This window comes from Lontra canadensis, unplaced genomic scaffold (assembly GCF_010015895.1).
Source record: "Lontra canadensis isolate GAN:19392208 unplaced genomic scaffold, GSC_riverotter_1.0 scaffold105, whole genome shotgun sequence".
Taxonomy (NCBI): domain Eukaryota; kingdom Metazoa; phylum Chordata; class Mammalia; order Carnivora; family Mustelidae; genus Lontra; species Lontra canadensis.
This window is the reverse complement of record NW_022631099.1, coordinates 2,803,651-2,829,699: the sequence shown is the minus strand read 5'-3', so window position 1 is coordinate 2,829,699 and position 26,049 is coordinate 2,803,651. Positions and strand designations below refer to the sequence as shown.

Below are 26,049 nucleotides of genomic sequence, written 5' to 3'. Positions count from 1 at the left end.
GAAAATTAAGGCCATCCTACCTCAAGTTGAGCTGATGTGGGAAACAGAGGCTGAAGAAAATCATTCAAATTCCTTACCTACTGACAAGCCCTTGAAACAGACAGAGTGGCTCTCCCCTGAGGACTTAACTGCCCTCACCTTGAGGTTTTGCTAAGGACAGTCCTAGCCTGACTGACCCCCTACCCCGACAGGTCCCACCAGGATCCTGTAAGTCTACTTTAGGAAACTTTATTTCTAAACCTCCAAGATAGTGTCAGCAATCATTCCCAAGCATATGGCCCACTGATATACATCTAAACGGTCTCACGGGAAGATTTTTACTACTGGTAATAAATAACCTTTCTCCCAACAATAGCTAGGCCCTCAAGGTCCTGGAGACCTTGCTTCCAAAAATCCTTGGGAGACTTACATCATCCATAATCCCCTTTGTCCTCACCCACCGCCAAGTCTGCCTTTAAAAACTCTGACTGTAATCTGGTTCGGGGTCCAAGTCCCTACTCCGCTGTGCCGGGTATACTTGGGCCCAAGCTTAAGCTTGTCAAATAAACCCTCGTGTGATTGCCTCAGTGCTTGGCTCCTTGGTGGTCTCTCAGAGATGAAATCTCGGGCATAACGTTAACCCTTAAAATCCTTACGTCTTCCTGTTTGGATACTGCTGGACTGGGCTGAAGAAACCTAAGACTGTGATAGAGTCCACGATCAAATCCCATCAGGAACATAACCTGTACGCAAAAAAGAATCAGATTTATTTAGCTTGTTGGGCAAGGGCAAGGGAGAATTCAGATTAGAGGAAATATGAGGTATCTTCCTAAAATGGAATTGGGAAGAGCTTATTGTAGGATTTGCGTTTGTGCAGGCTATCTGTAAGGAGGGTTTAAGCAAGCGAAGAACAGTTTTGAATTGGATACAGTCAAAAAGCAGGAGCAATTCAATGGGTAGGGATCTTGCTGTTTTACCCAGGAGCTGGGAGGATTGAAGTGAGGCCAGAGTTAAGATTGAGAAGGAAGCAGGACACTCTCATGTTAGATGAGGAGGATGTTATTATTTGTGGTTCCACAGTGGCCTTGTCCTTGCCTTGTTCCAACAGACTGGCCTTACCTGATACTTGTTTATATTCTGTGAGCACTGTTTACGTTCAGTGAGGAATATTAGGTCTAGCTGGCAGCAGAAGTTTCATTTTCTGGGGGTGCCTGGGTGGCTCAGACGGTTAAAGCCTCTGCTCTTGGTTCAGGTCATGATCCCAGGGTCCTGGGATCAAGCCCCACACCTGGCGCTCTGCTCGGCAGGGAGCCTGCTTCCCTTCCCCCTCTCTGCCTGCCTCTCTGCCCACTTGTGATCTCTGTGTGTCAAATAACTAAATAAAATCTTAAAAAAAAGTTTCATGGGGCGCCTGGGTGCCTCAGTGGGTTAAAGCCTCTGCCTTCAGCTCAGGTCATGATCTCAGGGTCCTGGGATAGAGCCCCGCATCGGGCTCTCTGCTCAGCGGGAAGCCTGCTTCCTCCTCTCTCTCTCTGCCTCTCTGTCTACTTGTGATTTCTGTCTGTCAAATAAATAAATAAAATCTTTAAAAAAAAAAAAGTTTCATTTTCTGGTCTGCACCATTCTGTCAGTGGGACTCTGTCCATCTCTCGGTGTTTCTGACCCTAAATTGTTGAGTGTTCCTCTCCTAGGTGACAAAAGTGGGGAAAGTGGATCACCTCCAACTTCCCACATCATGCAGGAACCATATTTCCTCTAGGGTGTGAGGCTTACTGTAAACCAAGGCAGCCCCTCCTATCTTCGCATGTTGATTGTCAAAATTCGGTTGTATTTTTCCCTCTAAGAGGGAAATTTTCCCTCTACCCTCTAGCTTCAGAGATGGGGATGAGTAGGCCTGGAGGCTTTTATACCTTTCTGACAAAGGATGATAAATTTTAAATTTGTAGAGAAGTGATAAGACAATGAAAAGGAGTTTAGGGTGTTAGGGAAGTGGACTGTGGGAAGGTAAATACACCCGGGAAACTAATGGGAGATAAGGATTGTTTTAGTACTACTCTGGATTGTTATGTAATTCCTCTCACTGATAAAAGTCTAAAGTTGGTTATCTCCTGTGATTAAATTCTGCTTTTCCTGGTGAAGAGGACAGGAGCTACACCTTCATATATAGGAATTTATAGGAGTGAGGGCGAGAACTTTTCTGTGTCTACTTTGCAAATGATTTCAGCTCAAAATAATCTTTATGCTAAAGTGGCATATTCTGATTTGTTACATTCATATATATTGTTTGAAAGGATAATACATGTATGTGGTTTTTAGAACTACTGCATTAAAGAACATACAGTGAAAATGTTTTATCTTACCATCTCATCTCCCAGATCTCTTTCCAAAGTTCATATTGCCTATGCCAGTCTTATATGTATTATGTCATTCCCTTTTTACATGTGGTAGCATTCTAACCACATAGTGGTGCATGATTGCTTTTTTTCACTTAACTTTTTTCATTTATTCAATAAATATTTATCACGCTCTTACTATGTGCCAGGCAGTTCCCAGTGATGAGAAAGCAGCAGGGAACTGTTATGCCCAAGTTTTCGCGTCTGAGAGACCACCGAGGAGACAAGCACTGAGGCAATCAAACGAGGGTTTATTTGACAAGCTTAAGCTTGGGCCCAAGTATACCCCGCACAGCGGAGTAGTGGACTTGGACCCCGAACCAGATTACAGCCAGAGTTTTTAAAGGCAGAGTAGGGGTGGACTCCTCGGTGAGTGAGGACAAAGGGGATTATGGATGATGTAAATCTCTAAGGACTTTCAGAAGCAAGGTCTCCAGGACCTTGAGGGGCTAGCTATTTTGGGGAGAAAGATTATTTATTACCAATAATAAAAATCCTCTCGTGAGACCCTTTAGATGCATATCAGTGGGCCATATACTTGGGAATGATTCCTTGGAGGTTTAGAGATAAAGGAATTGTTAAAGTAGACTTACAGGATCCTGGTGGGACCTGTCGGGGTAGGGGGTCAGTCAGGCTAGGACTGTCCTTAGCAAAACCTCAAGGTGAGGGCAGTTAAGTCCCCAGGGGAGAGCCACTCTGTCTGTTTCAAGGGCTTGTCAGGTAAGGAATTTGAATGATTTTCTTCAGCCTCTATTTCCCACATCAGCTAAACCTGAGGTGGGATGGCCTTAATTTTCTCGGCCTCCACAGGAACAAAACAAAATGCCTGCCCTTAGAAGAGCTTCCAATGCAATGAAAAAAGACAAGTAATAAACAAATATGTCAGATACTGACAAGAGCTGTGAAGAAAAATAGGCAAAGAGGTGAGGAGAACACAGAGTTGGTGGGGCCCTGCTTAAACAGAGTAGTCAGGGCAGGTGTGTTTGAAGATCTGATACTTGAACAGAGATACTAAAGAAATGGGAAAGCAAGCTGCAGCATTGTCTGGGGGAAGAGTGGTCCTAACACGGAACAGCAAGGGGAAAAGCCATGAAACAGAAGCACGTAGTAAGTAACAAAATTCAACCAAAGTACATCTGAAGATCTAATTGGCTTTATTAAGAGATTCATCAATCCAGGAGCACCCATCTAGCAAGTAGAGAGGCACTCCCAAGGAGTTAAATGACATGGAAACTTTTATGGAAGGAGAGTGAGAGCGAGAACGTCATTAGTAAAAGAAAAGGATTGTTCTAGGCAAGGCCACTTTCTAACCGGCAAGCCTGTTGTCTTATGCAGATTAACTTGTCCTTCTTTGGGGGATGGAGAAGCCGCAGGTGGCAGACCCTTCCGTGAGGATTGAAAAATTCCTGGCTGACTGGTTAAGACTATATCTCTGGGGGAGGTTGAAACTGCAATTAGATTACGTATTGAGCACCGTTTGGGAATTCTAAATGACACCATTTCGGGCCTGTGTATTGTGTGTGTGTGTGTGTGTGTGTCTATTTAAACACATGCTTTACCTAAAAACAAGGCCAGTGTGTGGCTGGAGCATGAACAAGAGGGAGAATGATGACAGATGAAGCTGAACGTGGTTACTACTCTGGATTTTATTCTGAATGTGACACAGGGATAAGTGTTGAAAGGTTTTGAGCAGAGTAAGGACATGATCAGGCTCGTATTTTAAAAAAGGACATTTGGGCTGCAAGGTGGAAAACACACTGGGGGCAGGGTTGGGTAAGGTTGGAAGTAAGAGTAGAAGCAAAGTAGAAGTAGAAGTAGAAGCAAAGACTAGTCAGACCACTCATGTAAGCGTAGCTTGAAGATGGGTCTTTACCGAAACTATAGCCACATCTGTACCTACTTCCTTCGGTCTCTCTTAATTCCTGCTGTAGTCATTCATTGTATGGGAGCAATGGATAGCCTTTGTGCTCACCTTCCAGTATATCTGCAGGATTATTTCAAGAGGTATAATTGCTGGTCAGGAGCTAAAGTATACTTGCCATATTGAAATGAGATCTGATGATCTAATTCTCACCTTGAGCCCCAAGAAACAAGTTTATTCATTCTTTGCCACACGACCCCGTCTGAGATTAAAGGGAAATGCATCTGTCACTCCTCCCACATCAGTTTTCTCGACTTTAAATAGTCCCAGGCTAGCAAGGTTCTGCCTATGGCCCTGATCTCTTCTCGAACGGTTCCGTATCTGGTTACAGAGAGAGAAACTGAGGCAAAGGCAGGCTCCGAGGTACAAGTCCCCACCCCACCCCCCGCCCTGCTGTCCCCGTTTCCCTCAGCATTCCTTTCCTTTCCCCTTCTCCTGGGGCCAAGATCCAGGCTGCCAAACCCCACCTTGGTCCCTCGCGGCTCAGGACCCCAACTGCCCCCTCCTTTTCCCTTCCGCCGCCGCTCGGAGGCCGCGGAACGGGACGCGAACTCTCCCGGTCCCTTCCGAGCCGCCGTAGCGCCCGCCGCGGGAGTTCGGCAGCTCCGGTCGCCAAGGCAACGCACTCCGCTGCGCGCTGCGGGCGCCAAGCAGCCCGGCGGAGGCGCTGCGGGCCGGCGGCCCGGGCTCGGCGAGGCGGCGGAACTGCAGGTGAGCAGGGCCGAGCGGGCAGTCGCGACCCAAACGCGCCGCCCCGGCGTCGACCCGTCGCCGCAGGCCGGGGCTCGGGCGCGGGGGACCCCCGGGAGGGAGGCTGCGGCCAGAGCTTTATCCCCTCCGCCGCGCCCGGGCGGCGCCCTCTCCTGCTCTTTAACCCCGCTTGGCACTGGCTTGGTGTGCGCTTTAGGCTGTTTGCTTATTTTGGGCCCATTGCATGGCTTTAACAGAAAGTTTCTTTAAAAAAAAAAAATAAAAAAAAATAAAAAAAAAAAAAAGAAAGAAAGAAAGCCCCCCCCCCCCTTGTTTGGGGCTCGGGGAATAACTCAAAACCGCAGAAAATGTGTGTCCGTGCGACTCTTCTGGGACCAGAGAGGATTGACTTCATTGTGCATCAGTTTTCCCATCTGCTAAATGGGCATGATAATGGTTGCCTTATAAGGCAAATTATATTTAAAACCTTTGCAGGTAAGTCCTCCGTATCTTGGAGCTTTTATCATGACAACTACTACAAGGAAGTCCATCACTGAGCATGTATTTATTGTTTGGTAGGGCCTGGGGTGATTGCCAGGGGTAAAGTGAGTGAGGTATCTTGTCCTCAGGGAGCTCTAGTTTTACAGTAGAAATAAGAATTCATTGCGATTTGAGCCATGGTTTTGGACTTACAGGGGACCGAACGCTTAGAGAAGGCATTTTACCTAGATTTCAGGGGTTGAAGCTAGGGAGGGGGGTCAAAGGGAGACTCTAAAATGAGACATGAAGGCTGGCAGTGTATTGGCCAGGTGAGGCTGGTGAAATGCACAATGTTCTAGGCAGAGAGAGCCTTATGTGCAAAGCCCAAGGGATAGAGTGCGGGCTTATTGGGCCTTGGCAAGGATTTCATAGGCTGGGTAGAGACTGATTCCAAGAAGCTGAAGTGGTCTGGCTAGACTATGTTTCAGAGAGAAGTAGGTGCCCCTTCTGAAAGACTTTCCTTGTATCTCCTTGTAAGTTTTGAAGAGTTTGGATTTTAGCTTGGGGGCATTGGGGAGACATCAGAGGATTTTAGGCAGGCAGTGTGTGTATGTTGCATGTGTTTGATCAGAGGTATGGTTTTGAAAGATTAGGGTTCCAGGGGGTTTTGTTGTTGTTGTTCTCTCGTGGTCTTCATGCCTCCAATCTGTTTTTCACACCGCAGCCATTCATTTATGGTGATTCAAAAAAAATATTTCTTAAAATATTTATTTATTTACTGAGCGCCTGCTATGTGCCAGGCATTGTGGGAGCAGTAAGGACTCAGATCCTTGCCCTCATGGCGTGCATTCCAAACACGTTCCAAGGTACATTCGTGGGGTACAGATATGAATCTGGTACAGCTGGAACTTAATATTGGAAGAAATTTTAAAAAAGAGAAAAGAAGAAGAAAAAAAGAAAGGCCTAGATCATTCAAGGCCACTGTGTTGCACACTCTTGGAATTGGAAGAAGAATTCACTTAAGATTATACTCAGAAGGAATGACTAGAGAAGTAGAAGGAAAACTAGGAGGATGCAGTGAGGAAGGCCGAAGGAAGAGGTTAATTTTGCTGGATGCTGCTTAGGTTTCAAGTAAAAGAAGTTAAACATTAAAATGTGTCTTTCAGGTAAATGAATATGGAGGTCACTGGGGACCTAATTGAGCAGATTTGGTGAAGTGGTGGGGGTGGAATCTAGAATATCGGCAGCTCCCAAAGGTTCAGTGTAATATATCAGTGGGATGAGGAGAGAGTGGGATGTGAGAAAGTAAAGACAAAGTGTAGGCAGCTCGCAGGAGTTAGACTGTGAAGGGAGAGCGAGAAGGCTGGAGAGCGACAAGGCTGGAGAGCGACGGGAATAAGGTGGAGTCTTAAGCACGAGAGAGACGTGAGCAGATTTAAAGGCTGATGGCAAAGAGCCAATGGTGAGAGGAAAGGCTGAGAAAATCCAGATGAAAGGGGCAAAACGATGGCAGTCCTTTCCTGAGGAGGAAAGAGTGGGTGATGTCCACAGCACAGATCCTTTACGAGGAGCCTGACGGCTTCTCCAGAAACAAGGCAGTTGCCGACAAGGAGTGCATCCGTGTAATCCAACAACAAAAAATAAATAGAAGGTGTAAGTAAGTGTGGAGGGAAAGTTATATTTTCATTATCGTCAGATAGTAGACACTTATTGAACTAATATGTGTTAAGCGCTTTTCGTGTACTTGTCTCCTTTAATAATATGATCTTGACAACAGTCCTGTGAGATAACCTCTAAAAGGATTCCCAGTCTATGGGTGAGAAAATTGAGGTGTAAAATGTTTACTCCAAGGGCGTCTGGGTGGCTCAATCATTAAGCGTCTGCCTTTGGCTCAGGTCAGGAGCCCAGGAGGATTGAGCCCCACATCAGGCTCCCTGCTCAGCGGGAAGCCTGCTTCTCCCTCTCCCACTTCCCCTGCTTGTGTTCCCTCTCTTGCTGTCTCTCTGTCAATTAAATAAATAAATGAAATCTTGAAAAAAAAAATGCTTACTCCAGGTCATATAGGATTTGAATCCCGGTCTGCCTCCTTGAGCCCAGAGCTTTTACTCTTAATCACTGTGTGGACAATATATTGTCTACCTATGATCTGGTGAGAAGATTCAAGAGAATTCAGTTAAAAATAATTAGGTATAATGAGGTTAAGTAAACAAGCAAGTAGAACCTAGACAAAAAGCAATAGCTTTATAGAATAGTAATAGTAATAGTCACAGAATGTAACTGTGGGAGACATGGGAATAACAACATGAAAAATAAATACCTGGGAACAGACTTTCAAATAAATGTGCCCATACTAGCTACACAGAGAACAGAGTGGCGTGAGGGGAGGACACTGGATACAGATGGGTGTTTGGTTAAGGAGGAGGTATTTTTGTTTGGGAAACTCAGGGTGTTGATACCAGAAACAGGGCACATTTAAAAAAAAACAAAAACAAAAAAAATGTCTATCATAAGACATGAGAAAATATGCAAGATGTTGACTGTGATGTTATTATTATATGAAAAGCTGCAGACAGACTGGTTAAATTATGGTGCAGTCATATGATATATACTATCAGCCATTAAAAAAGAGTGAGGTGGGAGCTATATACATGAGAAAGATGTCTGCATCTTATGGTTTGATGTGAAAAGCTCATTATGGTACAGTGTGTTCTCATTTTTGTTTTTTTTTTAAATGTATACATACACATTTATAGGAAAAATATGTAGAAAGGTTAGTTCTTTAAAAAAAATTTTTTAAATTTTTTATTGTGGTAAAATACCCGTAACATAAAATTTACCATCTTAAACATTTTTAAGTGTACAGTTCAGTACTGTTAAGGATATTCTCATTGTTGTACAACAGATCTCCAGAATTCTTTCTTCTTGTAAAACTGAAACTCTGTATCCATCGAATTTCTCATTTACCGCCCTGTCCCCCAAGCCCTGACAGCCATCCTTCCACTTTCTGTTTCTATGAATTTGACTACTCTAGATACTTTATATAATGGGATCATACAATATGTTTTTTGGAACTGACTTATTTCACTTAGCATAATGTTCTCAAAGTTCATCTGTGTTGTAGCCTGTGTCAGATTTTGTCCCTTTTTAAGGCTGAATAATATTTTATTGTAGGTATATATACATGTTGTATATATATTGTATGTATAAACATTTTGTTTATCCATTCCACAGATGGGCACTTGGGTTTTTTTCTATCTTTTGGCTGTTGTCAGTAATGGTGCTTTAAACAGGAGTGTCCTAGAAAGAGAAGTTCTGTATATCTGTGTCAGGAGATCATGGGAAGACTTTTATTCCTTTCCTTATTGCCTTATTTTTCTTTTTTTATGAGCATGAATTGCTTTTATAATCAGAAAAAGCAATAAGGATATGTCCTGTTTGGGGAGATGGGGTAGTAAAGGCAAAAAAAAAAGGGGGGGGGGTCCTTGATCGTGGACAGTGGAAGCAGGAATGGAATGGAGAGGGCAGATTTGAGAGACATTTCAGGAGAATTAACTAGAAGGTATAGGAGAGGAGAGTGGAAGACTGACCGTGCCAGTGGTAAGAAGGGTCATCAGTCTTGGAGGGGCTTAGACTAAAGGCAAAAGGGAGGATGTCAGGCTGGAGAGGCACCTGAGCCTTTGTTTAGGAATTTGGACATTTTCCTGAAAGCAGAGGGAAGCCATTGAAAGGAAGGGAAATGACTTAATCGGAACTGGGTTATAGAAAGATCACCCTGATTCTCTCCAACCCATTCTGCAGGCTGAAGCCAGATAGTGCCAAGTTTCCCTTTGTGTTACTTAGGCTTGGACCTCTGCTTATTTCCTTTTATTTAAGATGAAGCATTGGTGCTGAAAGATATATATCTACTCTCCTAAAAGCACCTGGAATATTTTAAACAAAGTGCCGTGTAGATTACATTGATTTCTAATTATGTTCTGTTTTATCTCAACGACACAGTCTCCTGTAAATTTATTTTCTACCTTTAGCAGAGGAAGTATGAATAATTGGGGAAGTAAACAAGAAATGAAAACAACTTGTTAGAGAACTTCGATATATTGCTAATAAGTTTTGACTCTCCTTTGGGGAGAAAAGGGCCAGTGTTCAGCAAACACTGTCATATTAAGGAGATAGAACAAAACAAAAATTCTGGAAAATTCTAACAGACTCAGCCAGTTACCTATTTCTACTCTGACAAAACTGTCATCAGTAAGGGCTGGATTTTCAAAAGAAGTGAACCCATGATCTCATTTCTTTCTTCCTAACAACTGTGTGAGGCAAGGATTATCATACCATTTTCAGATGACAAAATTGAAGATCAAAGGATTCAAGAGACCTCCAAAGTCCTATCCTACATCTACTAAACCCTGGAGTTTGAATCCAGGTTTTCTTTTCTTTATATATTATAGTTTCTTTCTTTCTTTCTTTCTTTTTTAAGATTTTATTTATTTATTTGACACAGAGAGATCACAAGTAGGCAGAGAGGCAGGCAGAGAGAGAGGGGGAAGCAGGCTCCCTGCTAAGCAGAGAGCCCTATGCTGGCTGGATCCCAGGACCCTGAGATCATGACCTGAGCTAAAGGCAGAGACCCAACCCACTGAGCTACCCAGGCACTCCTATAGTTTCTTACTATGGAAAATTTTAAACATTTACCAAAGAACAAAGAATAGTTAATAAATACCAATATACTCATACCCAGTAGTTCTTAGCATATGGTTAGTTTTATTTCATCTATAATGCTCACCCGCTCCCTCCCTTGGATTTTTTTTGCACCAATTATTTTAAGGCAAATCTTAGCCGATATGTCATTTTATATGTAAATGCCTCAATATGCCTCTAAGAGAGAAAGGACTTTTCCTTCCCTCCTTTTTTCTCTATCGTTACAACATCACTATCACACATGAAAAATGAACAGTAGTAATTCCTAAAAAATAATATTTATTTGGTAGTCAGTTTCCTCAACTATCTCATAAATGTCTTTTTACAACTGGCTTATTGAAATTTGGATCCTAACAGGGTCCACCTATTACATCTGGTTGGTTGTCTCTTAAGTCTTTTAATTTATAGCAATTTCTCCTCTTTTTGTTTTCCTCCTTGCCTATTATTTGTTGAAAAAAACAGGTTATTTGTCCTGTACAACTTCTCACGTTCTGGATTTGCCTGATTGCATCCCTTTACTGTGTCCTCCCTTCCCTTTATTTTTGTGGCTGTTAAACTTTATAGGTGGTGCTGTGTATCTCATCAGCAGGCAATAAAGTCTAGTTTTCTCATTGGGTGTGATTTTAAGATTGATCGGGGGTTCAGGTATTGTTAGCATGGTCCACCCATTATACGTCTCTCATCAGTCTTTTACAGAATGGTTTTAGCGTCTATTAATGGTCATTGTCCTGATCTATTATTTCTTTAGGGGTTGGAAAATGAATCTAGGTTTTCTGATGCCAAGTCATACACTCTGGTAAATCCCACTGTCTCCTTATTAGAGGAATGTTTTGCACACTGTCCCATATTCGCTGCTTTGATAGGTGGAGAAGAATCCCTCAATTAATAATTCAGCTTAATGCATTTTGTTAACAAATAGAGCCCATATGCTGTGTCCAGTAGTGGTTGCTTACAACATTGCATTCCTAGGTTGGTGTCACATGTTGGCAAAACTACACGGTGCGGTGGAAAGGCTGCGGCAAAACTACACGGTGCGGTGGAAAGACTGCCTATACCAGTGGCTTTTAAACCACACATTGTTACACATTAGTATTGTAAAGAATTATTTGGGGGGAGACGTTCCAGCATTTCTTTTTTTTTAATGAAAAACCAGACTAGAAAGAACAACAACAAAAAATTCAGAGTGCATCTTATATAGTAAGAGTAACCTTTGGTTTGTAAAATTTTTGTTTCAGCTCTTTTTAGGTATGTCTGAGCCATGGTATAGAATGTATTTCCTATTGAGGTCTTGGTCAAAACCACATTGTTTGAGTGTTCAGATGACCGCCCTGAGACATGGCAAGTTTCTCAGTCAAGGATTCAATTATGTTCCAGCATACTGCTTATGAAATAGTACAGTATATTGATTGATTTTAGAATTTCCTCTGAAGGTTTTTTTGGGTGACTGCCAGTTCACCAAAATTACATTACCCCAGTGACCTATCCTCTAGTATTCAAGCTGAAGAAATGTGAACTCTTCAGGGATTTTTTTTTTTTTTTTTTTAATATATTCTCCTCTACCATTGAGGGTAATGTAGTTGCTTCCATTCAGCCCTGGCATCCTTAAAAGTCGTGCTGGAGGGGGAACCTGCTGTCTCAGTCAGTGGAGCTCGGGACTCTTAAACAGGTTGTAAGTTCGAGCCCCATGTTGGGGTAGATACCCCTTAAAGCTAAAATCTTAAAAAAAAAAAAGTCATGCTGAAGCCTCAGCCACATGAGTTGGTTAGAAAGGGTGAAGACATCAGGACTGGGCAGGTGGAGAAACTGACAAGCCCTTTGACTGGCTTCTGAGGCATGCGGGTGGGGTAAGGCAGCCAGATCTCCCATGTACATCATGGTAACAAAGATAGCCCTAATACTATTCGGACTTTGACTGGAATTGGCTTAGGACATGGGCAGATGGGATATTTAGTGACAGTGTAATACGGGATTAGGAAATGCAGATGTTGGACTAGAGTATACAGCTAACATCTTAAAGCTGTGGAGACTGAGGTTCAGAGAGTAAGTTGCTCCGAATCAGCCCTAAGTGGCAGAAATAAATTTCATGCATTTACCGGATCCTGGAAATATTCTGAATAAATGTGAATGCTGAGTGAGTTCCTTAATAATAGTACCCGCTAAATGGAATTGTTATAAAGATTGAATGTGTAGTTAAAGCACTGAGCACAGTAAGTAGTAAAAGCACTTAGCACAGCCTTCCTATGAGAACCACTCGCTAAATACTAGCTGTTATTATCTTCCTTTTAAAATAATGAGCCCATTTTACTTCGTCTATTTTTAATCTCTCCTTATTCCAGAAATGCTTAAAGCTATATTACAAGGATTCTTTTGTTATTGTTGAGATAGAATTGATGTGTATCGTTGTACTCATTCTAGGAAAGCAACATAATGATTTGATTAATATGTGAAATGATTTCCACAGTAAATTTAGTGAGCGTCCATCGATACACAGTTACAAGATTTTTGTTTTGTTTTTCTTGTGATGAGAATTTTTAAGATTTAGTCTCTTAGCAACTTTCAGGTATGAGATCATGTGGTATTTGTTTTTCTCTGGCTTGTTTCACTTATCATTATGCCCTCAAGGTCCATCTTTGTTGTTGCAAATGACAGCATTTTTTTCTTTTTTGAGGCTAAATAATACTGCATTGTGTATATGCACCACATTTTCTTTATTCCTTTTTTTTTTTTTAAGATTTTATTTGTTTATTTGAGAGAGTGAGGGAATGACTGAGCAGGAGAGCACGAACATGGGGAGGAGCTGAGGGAGAGGGAAAAGCAGATTCCCAGGACTTCAAGATCATGACCTGAGCAGAAGGCAGATGCTTAACCGGCTAAGCCCCCCAGGTGCCCCTTCTTTATCTAGTCTTCTGTCAGTGGACACTTAGGTTGTTTCCATGTCTTGGGTATTGAAAATAATGCTGCAGTGAAAATGGAAGGTGCAGATATCTTTTCAAAATAGAGATTTCATTTCCTTCAGATCAGCACTCAAAAGTGGAATTCCTGGATCATATGGTAGTTCTATTTTTAATTTTTTGAGAAACTTCCATAGTGTTTCCATAGTGGCTGTACCAATTTACATTCCCACCAACAGTGTAAAGGGTTTCCTTTTCTCCTTATTTTTGCCAGGACTTATATCTGTTGTATTCTTGAGAAAAGCCCTCCCAGTAGGTATGAGGTGATACCTCATTGTGGTTTTGATTTGCATTTCCGTGGTGATTAGTGATGCTCAGTACATTTTCAGGTAGCTTTTGGCCATTTGTAAATGTCTTCTTGGAAAAAAGTCCATTCAGATCCTCTGCCTACTTTTAATTGGATTGTTTGCATTTGTTTCCTATTCAATTGTGTGAGTTATTTGTGTATTTTGGATATTAACCCTTTATCAGATATATGATTTGCAAATACTTTCTCCTATTCTGTAGGTTGCCTTTTAGTTTTGTTGATGGTTTCCTTTGCTGTGTAGAAGCTTTTTAGTTTGATATAGTCCCCCATGTTTATTTTTGCTTTTGTTCCCTTTGTTTTTGGTGTCACATCTAAAAAAAATCATTGCCAAAGACCAATGCTAAGGAGCTCACCTATGTTTTAGGAGTTTTCTGGTTTTAGGTCTTATGTTCAAATCTTTATTCCATTTTGAATTGATCCTTGTGTATGGTTTAAGTGGTCGAGTTTTATTCTTTTCTCTGTGGCTGCCCAGTTTTCCCAACATCGTTTATTAAAGAAACCATCCTTTTCCTCATTGTATATTCTTAGCTCCTTGTCACAAATTAATTGATATATGTATGGGTTTATTTCTGGGCTCTCTATTCTCTTCTGTCGATCTGTGTGTCTGTTATTTCCAAAATATGTCTCACAATGTAAAATGGATAAGCCTACTTGGTTTCATTTTTTCAGCTGCTGCCTTTGCTTCTATATGGACTGCTGACACGCCCTTCTAATTGCAAAAATGATGAGCACTCTCCTTTGGCTGGGGACAACTAATGGCTACAAGATATTAGAGAGGAACTGGCACCTAGTGGGGATGACTCTGAAAGTGGTAGAATTTGGGGAGGTAGGCAAGTGATCAACTTTTGTACAAAAAATGGAGCAAAATATATTGCACCTAAAGCCATTTTTTGTTTTTAATTTTTATTTTTATCAAAGTAATAATAAAGACTTCTTCTGTGCTCTTTCTCTGTTTGGGGATTTCAGCTGCTTGGAAGATGAGGTATTTTGTTTTGTTTTGTTTTTTAATTTTATTTATTTGTGTATGAGAGAGAGAGAGAGAGAGAGAGAGAGAAAGAGCACAAGCCAGCGGGGAGAGGGAGAAACAGACTCCCCACTGAGCAGGGAGCCCAATGCGGGCTGGAACCCAGGACCCCGTGATCATGACCTGAGCTAAAGGCAGATGCTTAACCAACTGAGCTACCCAGGCACCCCAGCTGCTTGGAAAATGAGAGTATCATACACGTGTCATTTAAAAATATAACTCCTAAGTTTTCATAAACAATATGATAACATTAGTTGTATATGAGGCCAATTTGGGTAGGTTTTTAAAAAATTTATTTAATAGAGAGAGACAGACCCTGTTTACTCTCTCTCTCTAATGAAATCTTTAAGAGAGAGAGGGAGAGAAAGAGAGAGCACACATGGGGGAGCAAAGGGAGAGGGAGAGAGAATCTTAAGAGATTCTGTGCTGAGTGCTTAGCCCCATATGGGGCTCAGTCTCACAGACCTGAGATCATGACCTGAGCTGAAACCAAGAGTTAGATGCATAACCGACTACAGCACCCAGGTGCCCCTCAGGTGGGTGTGTTTTATTTTGTTTTGTTTGAGGGATTGTCTGTGGCCAGTGTACTTTTTGAATATTTGTACCGAAGCTTAGCATTTTACTGCTTTCTGTTTGTATTTTGCTGCCTAAAAAAAGAAATACTATATGTATTATCTTAAGTCTGTTTATCTGTATAAACCTATATACCTATATCCTTGCTTAAAACTTGATGCATTAGATCTTTTCAACTTGGGCTATTTTCTTATGGATAATCTATTACAGCTAAAGATACCATGATTGAAAGTCACTGAAACTTAATTAAAATAATATTTCCAGGGAGAAGCCAATAAAATGGCGTAGGTTTCTTGTGGCTTCAGAGTCACTGTTCTCTCCTAGTCAACATTTGGGAAATGCTAGTGCTTATAGGAATGCAGTTATATAGTGGGAAGAACAACAACTTGGGTTTCAGGCAGATCAGGCAAAATCTTTGAGTCTTGGTTCCCTTATCAGTGAAATGTCTTATGAGATCCTTTGAGAATTAACCATTACATAAAACCTGGCCACTAGAAGGGGCTTAATAAGTATGAGTTATCTTCAATTCTGCCATTCCGATGTCCGCAAACCTACTTAATGTGTGCTTCTGCGAATCACCAAAAGGAAACTTAAAACAGAGAAAAGTTGGTGGTCTCATCCTACTTTCAACATCAGTTAAACATATGTGATTATATTGCTTTTTTGTGTGTGCAGGGTTTCACATTTAGTGGTTCTTAATGATCTCTGCATATTACATGTGGTCCATATGGCCATATTTTCCAAACCAAAAAATTGGTTTGATGAGTATAGTATACTCACAGGATCAAGAGAACAGCATCCTTTTTTTTTTTTTTTTAATTTTCTTAAAGATTTTTTAAAAGTAATCTTTTCACCCAACATGGGCCTTGAACTCACAACCCCAAGATCAAGAGTCGTGTACTCTACCAACTGACCCAACCAGGCACCCCTAGAGAACAGCATATTTTAAAATAGTACAGTCTTGGGGAAATCCTAGATGTGCTTTTATGTATCCTGAGGCAGCAGTACAAAGTCATGGTGAGGAGGCCTTGGAATCCTTTGGACGTGACTTCAAATCCTGGCCTAGGCACTTTCTACTTTGCTACACAAGTTACTTAGCCTTTCTGAGCTTCAGCATTTCCTCATTTGTAAATGGATAGAACAAGAGTTCCTTGTCTCCTGAGGACTGCATGAGATAAACCGCCCAGCACAAAGCCTGGCAAGTAGTAAGTAATTGACAAATAAATGTTAACTGTTGCCCTTATTATGAGGCCTTTGAAACAGGAGCATTTATTTAGTACCTTTTTTGCAAAAGCCTGTAGAAGAGCAAAAACTTACCATATAATAACTTCTTTATTAGGCCTGTTATGGAAAAGGCGCAGAAATATTTTGAAGACCCCAGTGGCTAACTTGGCAGGCCCCTGGGGAAGACCTGACCTTCTCACAGTATTTGAATAACTCTAAGTACCTATTCTATTGCCTCTAAGATGATCTTTTCAGGGTATGGATATTTTTTGGCTCACATAAGTTGTATTTGTTCCAGAGAAGGACAGACTTCAGCATGAACTTAACCCATTGCCAGGGTTCTTTCGCTGCGATTGTCTTGGCTGTGCCCTCCTCAGGTCATTGGCTCCATCCTTAGACCAGCAGCAAAATAGCTGTGGCAGTTCTGGGCCCCATGGGTCCATGTATGAACCCACCAAAGGAATTGAAAGATTTCTTCCTCTGTTCTCCTGAGAGACTTTTTCTCAGAAGGTCCCAGAATACTAATCCTAGAATCTCACAGGCCTACATTGGCTCATGGGCCCATTCTTAAACCAAGTCCTGTCACCAGGGCAATGCAATGCCTTTGGGCTTAGGCTTGGTTCTTAAGTTATTTACGAGGGGCATGGAATTATCTTTAGGTCAGTCAGGAACAGAACTGTGTTGCTATTAGGATGTTTCTCTGTGAGCATGAGGAATGGCCTCTGAGAATGGTTAGTTAGCAGTTATTGTTGGCTGCTGCTAACAGCGCTTTAAATGAGATAAATTATTTTTCTTTCAAAAAACATTAGTCCAGGGGTGCCTGGGTGGCTCAGTGGGTTAAAGCCGCTGCCTTCGGCTCAGGTCATGATCCCAGGGTTCTGGGATCGAGCCCCGCATCGGGCTCTCTGCTCAGCAGGGAGCCTGCTTCCTCCTCTCTCTCTGCGTGCCTCTCTGCCTACTTGTGCTCTCTGTCAAATAAATAAATTAAAAAAAAAAACAAAAAAAAACACATTAGTCCAGAGTAGGCAGTCTGCTGCTGGCATGGCGGTTCCACAGTGCCATCAGGCCGTCTATACCTCTCTTTCTTTCAGCTTCACCATCTGTATCATGTGGTGGTCATTCTCATGGTCACCTTGTGATCACCAGTGGGTTTCTGGCTCTAACCAAACAGTCCTTCCTCAAAGCAGGAAGAAGTAGGAAAGGAGAAGCCAAAAGGACGTGCGTTAAAGTACTGGAAGTCCCAACCAGCACATTCAGTTTGCATCTTAATTGTCCTTTCTTACAGGCGGGGGGTGCTGGTGAATGTAGTTTCTCAGCTGGATACATGACTGTTTCCAGCCACCTAGGGATTTTGTTGCTGTGGAAGAAAGGGAAATGGCTGTTGGCCTTGCAATGTGCAGTGCCTATCAAAGAAGGCAGCCAGCAATCTCCACTATACCTTTCATTTGGAGGAAACCACAGTTGTTGTTGTTGTTTTTAAGATTTTATTTATTTATTTGAGAGTGAGAGCGAGTACAAGAGAGAGAGTGCGCATGTGTGCTCAGGAGCAGGGAGGGGGCGAAAGGAGAGGGAGAAGCAGGCTCCCCACTGAGCACGGAGCCTGATGCATGGATCCTGAGATCATGACCTGAGCCCAAGGCAGCCGCTTCACCCACCGATACACCCAGGCATCCCAGAAACCAGTTTTGTATATGTTTACTGTCTATTTATGACTTTTTAATCAAATAATGAGATCATATTCTGCATGTGTTATAATTCATGTTTTCCATTTAACAGCATCTTGAGTATCTTTTCATGTCAGTTAATAAACAATAGAAGATTCTTCATCTCCATGTAACAGATGCTAAATTAACAGATCCTCTTCACTTTTTCACTATAGAATGTAGTGTTTAATTCCCATGGTCCTTTGAATGTTCTTGGCCAGTAAACAACTCTGTACTATGCTGTCCGATACAATAGCCACTAGGCAAATGTGGCTGTTTAAATTTTAGTTAATTTAAATTACATTAAAAATTCAGTTTCTCTCAAGAGTCACGTGTGACTAGCGATTACTGTGTTGCACAGCTCAGGTCCAGAACATTCCCATCATAGCAGAAACTTCCGTTGGACAGCGCCGCTCCACAGCACCAGCACACTGCAGCTCTTACCTGTGTGGGTTTAGGGAGTTTGAGTGTAGGGATTCAAGTCACCAAATTGGAACTAGACTGCCTATGTTTGAATTCCCACTCTGCCGTTTACTAGTTGTGTGACTTAGGTAACTTTCTTAGCTTCAGTGTGCCTCAGTCTCCTTATTTGTGAAGCAGTGGTCACAGTGGTACCTAGACTGTGAGGGGTAAATAAGGATTCAGTGTATGCAGAGTGCTTAGAACAGTGCCTGGCACGTAGTAAACAACTGTTAAGTATTTGTTGCAATAATATGATGATGTTGGTGATGGTGGTGTTGGTATTGGTGGTGGTGGTGGTGGTGATGGTGGTGGTATTGGTGGTGGTTGTGGTGATGGTGGTGGTTGTGGTAGTGGTGATGCTGGTGGTGGTGGTGGTGGTGGTGGTGGTGGTGGTGGTGGTATTGGTGTTGTTGGTGGTATTGGTGTTGTTATTGGTGATGGTGATGGTGGTGGTGGTGGTGGTGATGGTGGTGGTGGTGATGGTGGTGATGGTGGTGATGGTGGTGATGACCAGTAAGAGTCAGCTGGCTTTGATCCCAGGTCTGTTCGTGCTGGTTTTTCTTGATCTTGTAATTGCAGAATAACTGAGTATTATGTTGGCTAATGAGATTTGAGAACATAAAGGGAAAAAAAGACACTGTTTTTGTGAAAAATAAGTTTAGTATGTCTAAAAGACCTGATAAAGGTAAAGGACGAAAAGAAAGTTCTGGTGAAATTAGAGAGAGGTACAAGAGACCTCTGAAGAGGTAGAGGAAAACAGTTCATCAAAAGGTAGGATTTGGCCTTCACACTACTTCCCCGTGGGTATGGTTCATGCAGGAACTTTAATTCCTAGAACTAGAACTTATTTTCAAAGAAAAAACCTTCAAAAAGAAAAGAAAAAGCCTTGGCCCCTTATCAAGTATTAGGCGAAGGAACATACATTTTTTAATGATTCCTCTCTTTAAGTGGCGGTTTCTGTTTTTGTTTTTTTAATGAATTTTACCATGATTAGTTCTGATCCCATCAGGGAAGAGTGTCTGTTTTCTTTTTTAAATTGTTTTGTAGGGATTAGTGTGCATGAATTGAAACGAGACCAAACCCTATTATTGGGCATTTACATTGTTGGTCACTTTTTAGTGTTATAGTTGGTGCTCTGGTGAGCTTCTTTACAGATAAGTCTTCTCCAGTATGTTTTGATCTCCGCGGTTCACAGGAATCCTGCCCTTTTCATTGAGAGGCCCGGATTTTAGTCTGGAAATGATTAGAATACCATAGAAGAGGGCATGGTGGACATTCCAGCCCTAATGCTGCTTTTGGACTTAGCTCCATTTCTTCTTGTGGGCCACTCACTGATTGTAGGTAATGTTTAATGTTCAGTACACCAAAAAGTTTGGACTGTCCCAGAAAGTTCAGCATAATGGAATATGTCCTGATGTGGCTTTGTTTGAACTTTGTTTGAACTTTGCTTTTTATAGCATTTCTCATAAATAGCCCTCCTCTGTAATTATTTTTGCATTTGTGTTGTATTTGCTACTAATCTCTTAACTTGTTAAGGACAGGAGTCCTTCATTGGGCCTTTCTATATCCTAACATAGTGGGCCCCCACTTTCTGTTCATGAAAAGAATGGATGCATCAATGTCCCTTTCTTCTATTATGACATAGCCATCTTCCATAACGCTGCCTTCAAATTCCTTGTTAGTGGAAGCTAGTCTTCTAGGCTCTTTAATAGGTCAGATTCCACGTTAGAGCAAATCGTGTTAAATGTTTGTAAGGTGGTTTTAAAACATAAACAAGGGTAGAATAGTATAAAAAGAAATCCCCATTACCCGTCATCTAGCTTCAGTACTTATCAACATTTTAGAATCAGTTGTTTTTTTTTTTTAAAGATTTTATTTATTTGACAGAGAGAGGTCACAAGTAGGCAGAGAGGCAGGCAGAAAGAGAGAGGAAGGGAATCAGGCTCCCCGCTGAGCAGAGAGCCCGGACTCAGGGCTTGATCCCAGGACCCTGGGATCATGACCTGAGCCGGAGGAGGAGGAGGCTTTAACCCACTGAGCCACCCAGGCGCCCCTTAGAATCAGTTTTGATTTGATAGAGAGAACATGAGGATTCTGGAGTGCTCGTTTTGATTTATGGGGAAAGAAGAGGGGCAAGTATGGTGGGCAGGGTGGAAAAAAAAAAGGTGGTGATGGGCCCCCGACAAACTTTCCTACCTCCCTCCTAGAATTGTTGCGAGGGTTATGTGAGTGAGGTCACATGTGAACAGTGCAAAGAATGGGGCCCAGCGCAAGGTGAGTACAACTTGGCACTGCCACTGCCACACCCTTACTATTGCCACTATGTAGCTTGAGGGAGCGGAGGTTAGTGGCCAAGATACACACTAACTTGGTGACCTTGGACATCAGCCTTTCTGAGCTGCAGTTTCTTTGTCTGAAAAATGAGAATGATAGTAACATGTTATATACCACATAAGGCAGTGCAGTAAGGCATGTTAAAGGTCTTCTGGATTAATTAATGTTAATCACAATTTTCCAGAGTGATGTTCTGGCCTGGAGGGACCAGACTTCTGGAATTATGGATTCTTGTTCTGAGACATCATGATATTAACAGGCCCCAGAGTCATTTGTCAGCCTAGCAAATAAATATTACAGCACAATAAGCTCTGTTTCCATTTGCAAAATATTTGTTTCTAAAGCATGAAAACAATTTTGCTTTATATAGCTTGTCCAAATATGCACTGGAAATGAAATACTTATCAACCAAGTTGATAAAGGGATAAAAATAGTTTTCCTAAGGAACAGTTTGCTGGGAATTAGTGTTGGAAAAATGTTGTGGCAGAATCTGTTTCATCATCTTTGAAATATAAACAGTGTTTTCATTTGTCTTTATTTTTCTTATAACACTTTGCTCAACTCCTAATTAAAAATAGCTTTCCCAAATTCCTCCAGGATTCCTCTTAAAAAAAAAAAAATCAGTTTTCTTTTTCTTTTAAATGAAGTCTAAGTTTGAAACACTTGGCTTTCTCCTTAGTACTGCAAAGAATTCTAATTATGCAGAACATTCATCCAAATCACATACATATCTGTCTGAGATAAGAATTAGTAGATGCTGTGGGAAGAGAAATAGAATATCCCTGGTGGCTATAATACATTTCTACAGTGTTTGGATGGGACAATCAGCTGACATGTCTCCTGAGCATGAGAGTTCTATAAATCCCATTCTGAGGGTCAGTGTCCTATACTTACATTCTCAGGAAGATTTTCTCTTTCCAAACTACTACTTGCCATAGGTTTGACTTTTTAAAAGTTTGATTTTTGTTGTTTTAGTTCATAAAATTTGGCCTTGTTACCATTTGTGATTTATAGCATCTTGGACTTTTATAAACTAATTCCTTCAAACAAACTAAGCCCCCCATTGTGTACCCACAAATAATATAAATAAATACAAAATGCAGTTTTGTCTCAAAAAGAGTAATATCCTAATGCCACTATTTGGCCCTGGTGACACATGACCTCTCTTAGCTTTATTTCCCATAGACTGTTCTATTTACATGTTTTATTACACAGTTTCTTTTCTGAAAAGATGCTTTTTCCTGGGCTTCCAGTATATTTTGTGGATATTTCTTTTGAAAGGATCTAACTTAAATCATCTCTAGTAGTCATCCAGCTAATGTTGTATAAGAAGATGGGCTTTTTTCTGATTTTTTAAATTATTTTTAAAATATTTTATTTATTTATTTGAAAGTAAGAGAGAATGCACAACCAGCAAGGGGCAGGGAGGGGCAGAGGGAAAGGGAGAAGCAGGCGCCCCACTGAGCAGGGAGCCCAATATCCAGGACCCTAGGATGATGACCCGATCCAAAGGCAGACGTTAAACCAATGAAGCCACCCAGGCACCCCAGTGCTTCTTCTAATTTAACCTCCCAGATTGGTTCTAGAGATGTTGACAGGAAAGATGTTGGATTTTTAGAATCATGGGAATGCTTCTTCTCTGTGATACATGTTTACATCTCCTTGCGTGAAAAGGAAGTTAGAAAGGGGCTGAATGTACTCGGTGATCTAACTTGTTGATCATTGAAAAGTGAAATTTGGAACTAGTTTTAACTTCTGAAGGAATTACAAGATTTTTATCCCATTTATGAGGTGTACCTTCATTTTTTTTATGTACTAGAACTTTAGGATGAATTTTTTTCTTTCAACGTATATTAAACACCTGCTATGTGCTTGGTATTATCTTGGGTGTAAATGAACTAAAAGTTCATTTACTTCTCAGAGAAGCACTGGGTAGGTAGATAGGATTTAAACACCCAGTTGCTTAAGCTGAAAACCTTTTTCCTTGATCCCTCTTACTGTCCTGTCCACACCCAGTGCATTTGGCTACCTTCCCCTAATAGCAGAATATACCCTGTTCTGTCTGTAACCTGTGAGCTGTCAGCAGCATTGGCTGTCTTCTCTCAGGTCTCCCTGATTCGCTTTTTAAAAAAATTTAAATTCAAATAATTAACATATAGTGTATTATTAGTTTCAGTAGAGTTCAGTGATTCATCAGTCTTATATAATACCCAGTGCTCATTGCATTTAATGTCCATCACCCAGTTACCCCATCCTCCTGCCTCCATGCCCTCCAGCAACCCTCAGTTTGTTTCCTGGGATTAAGAGTCTTTTATGGTTTGTCTCCTCCAATTTCATCTTATTTTATTTTGACCTCTCTTCCCCTATGCTCCTTTGTTTTGTTTCTTAAATTCCACATATGAGTGAGATCATAGGATAATTGTCTTTCTCTGATTGACTTATTTTGCTTGGCATAATGCCTTCCAGTTCCATCCTTGTCATTGCCAATGGCAAGATTTCATTTTTTGATGGCTGAGTAGTATTCTGTTGTATATATATACCACATCTTCTTTATTCATCTGTCAGTGGACATCTGAGCTCTTTCCATAGTTTGGCTATTGTGGGCATTGCTGCTATAAACATTGGGATACAGGTGTCCCTTCAGATCACTACATTTGTATCTTTGGGGCAAATACCCAGTAGTGCAATTCCTGGGTCATAGGGTAGCTCTAATTTCAACTTCTTGAGGAACCTCCATACTGCTTTCCAGAGTGGCTGCACCAGCTTGTATTCCCACCAACAGTGTAAGAGGGTTCCCCTTTCTCCGCATTATCGCCAAGATCTGTCTTTTCCCGATGTGTTCATTTTAGCCATTCTGACTGGTGGAGGCGGGATCTCATTGTGGTTTTGATTTGTATTTCCTGATGCCTGTGGTGTCGAGTATTTTTTCATGTGTCTGTTGGCCATTTGCATGTCTTTCATGGAAAAATGTCTGTTCAGGTCTTCTGCCCATTTGTTGATAGGATTATTGTTCTTTGGGTGTTGATTTTGATAAGTTCTTTATAGGTTTTGGATACTAGCCCTTTTTCTGATAAGACATTCGCAGATATCTTCTCCCATTCTATCATAGTCTTTTGGTCTTTTGGTTTTGTCAACTGTTTCCTTTGCTGTGCGAAAGCTTTTTATCTTGATGAAGTCCGGTAGTTCATTTTTGCCTTTGTTTCCCTTGCCTTTGGAGACGTTTCTAGCAAGAAGTTGCTGTGGGAGGTTGAAGAGGCTGTTGCCTGTGTTGTCTGATGGGTTCCTGTCTCACATTAGGTCTTTTATCCATTTTGAGTCTATTTTTGTGTGTGGTGTAAGGAAATGGCCCAGTTTCTGCATGTGGTTGTCCAATTTTCCCAACATTTGTTGAAGAGACTTTTTTCCATTGGACATTCTTTACTGCTTGTCAAAGCAGTAAACCCATTTCTGGGTTTTCTGTTCTGCTCCATTGATCTATGTGTCTGTTTTTGTACCAGTATCATACTGTCTTGATGATTACAGGTTTATAAGAGAGCTTGAAGTCTGGAATTGTGATGCTGCCAATTTTGGTTTTCTTTTTCAACATTCCTTTTGCTAGTTTCCTACAAATTTTAGGATTATTGGTTTCAGCTCTGTGAAAAATGCTGATGGTATTTTGATAGGGATTGCCCTGAATGTGTAAATTGCTTTGGGTAGTATAAACATTTTAACATTTGGGTAGTATTAACATTATAAATATTTGTTCTTCTAATCCATGAGCATGGAACATTTTTCCATTTCTTTGTGTCATCCTCAGTTTCTTTCTTGAGCGTTCTATAGTTTTCTGAGTATGGATTCTTTGCCTCTTTGGTTAGGTTTATTCATAGGTATCCTAGGGTTTTGGTATACTTGTAAATGGGATTGACTCCTTAATTTCTTGCCTCATTGTTAGTGTATGAACATTTCTATGCATTGATTTTATTTCTACCACTTTGCTGAATTCCTGTATGAGTTCTAGCAATTTTGGGGTGGAGTCTTTTGGGTTTTCCACATAGAGTATTATGTCATCTGCAAAAAGTGAGAGTTTGACGTCTTTGCTGATTCAGATGCCTTTTATTTCTTTTTGTTGTCTGATTGCTGAGGCTGGGACTTCCCTGATTCCCTTTTTTTTTTTTTAACCTACTATAAGATTGATGGTTTACACCTAAAACTAATACAATGTTGTGTATCAATTATATCTCAATAAAACTACACAGGGGAGTGAGTATAGAGAGAAGTAAGGGTTGACGTTAAATGCCCATGGTTCGAGGCCTTAGGTAGAACTCTATAGCTGTGCGGTCCGGTATGATAGCCATTAGCCACATGTGGCTATTGAGCACCTGAGATGTGGCTAGTTGAATTGAGATGTGTTGCATACAGTGGAGTTCAAAGACAGCGCAAAGATAAAGAATATATTATTAATAATTTTATAACAATTTACATGTCGATACAATGATGTTTTGGAAATACTGGGTTAACTCTAAAACATTAAAATTTTAAATGATTTTATACATAGATTAAATATTACGTATGTATATAAATCTCCACATGGCAGCGGGGTGATTTTTTTTTAAACTTTTTGAGCTAATTTCAGATTCATATGCAGTTGTAAGAAACATTACTGAGATCCTATGTACCCTTTACCTAGTTTCCCTTAGTAATAGATCTGAGCTCCCATGTCACCTCCTCAAGGCATCCTTGCTCGGATACAGGCTGCTCTCCCCACTTTCATTCACCTGTCCTATTACTCTGCTTAATTTTTTTCATAAAATTTGCTAATGTCTTAAATTATCTTACTTATTTGCTTAGTTGCCTTCTGTCCAGTGGAAGGTAAGCTAAAGAGAATGGGAACCTTACCCGTTCTGTTCATTGCTTTATTTCTAGTGCCTAGAAAAGGACATGCATACAGTAGGTGCTTGATAAATATTTCCGAAGTGACTGAACTTTATGGAGGCAGAAACTGAGTTTCAAAGTGATGGAGTAACTTAACTGTGGTCACACAGCTGGTACAGAGTGGAACCATGACTTGAAGCTACAGTCACGAAGGCCCTAAAGTAGAGTTGAGTTTGTCCTGTTCAAAGAACACGTAGGACCATGATGCTGGAGGATAGGCAAGGAGAGGGAGAGTGATACAGTTTCAGACTAGAGAAATCGTCCAGGCCCAGGTCAGCTCAGGCTTTGCAGACCACGATGAGGAGAGAGGATCTCATTCTGAGTACAGTGCTGGAAGCTTCTAACAAGGCAATGCTATGAACACTGTGGTCCAGCTTAGCTCATGGGAGTTCTGGGACCAAA

At 41.2% G+C, this 26,049-nt stretch overlaps 1 protein-coding gene across 4 annotated transcripts in view; it reads left to right on the top strand.

The window, feature by feature from the left end:
• Positions 1-4,561: 4,561 nt before the first annotated feature.
• PKIG (cAMP-dependent protein kinase inhibitor gamma) overlaps positions 4,562-26,049 on the top strand; it is a 96,941-nt gene continuing 75,453 nt past the window's right edge. The window contains exon 1 of one of the 4 annotated variants that reach the window (XM_032838535.1): positions 4,562-5,004. In XM_032838535.1, coding sequence (XP_032694426.1) covers positions 4,582-5,004 — 423 coding nt within the window. In that variant the 5' untranslated portion in view covers positions 4,562-4,581. The remainder of the gene's footprint in view (positions 5,005-26,049) is intronic. The other 3 variants (XM_032838538.1, XM_032838536.1, XM_032838537.1) reach the window with 3 other exon arrangements.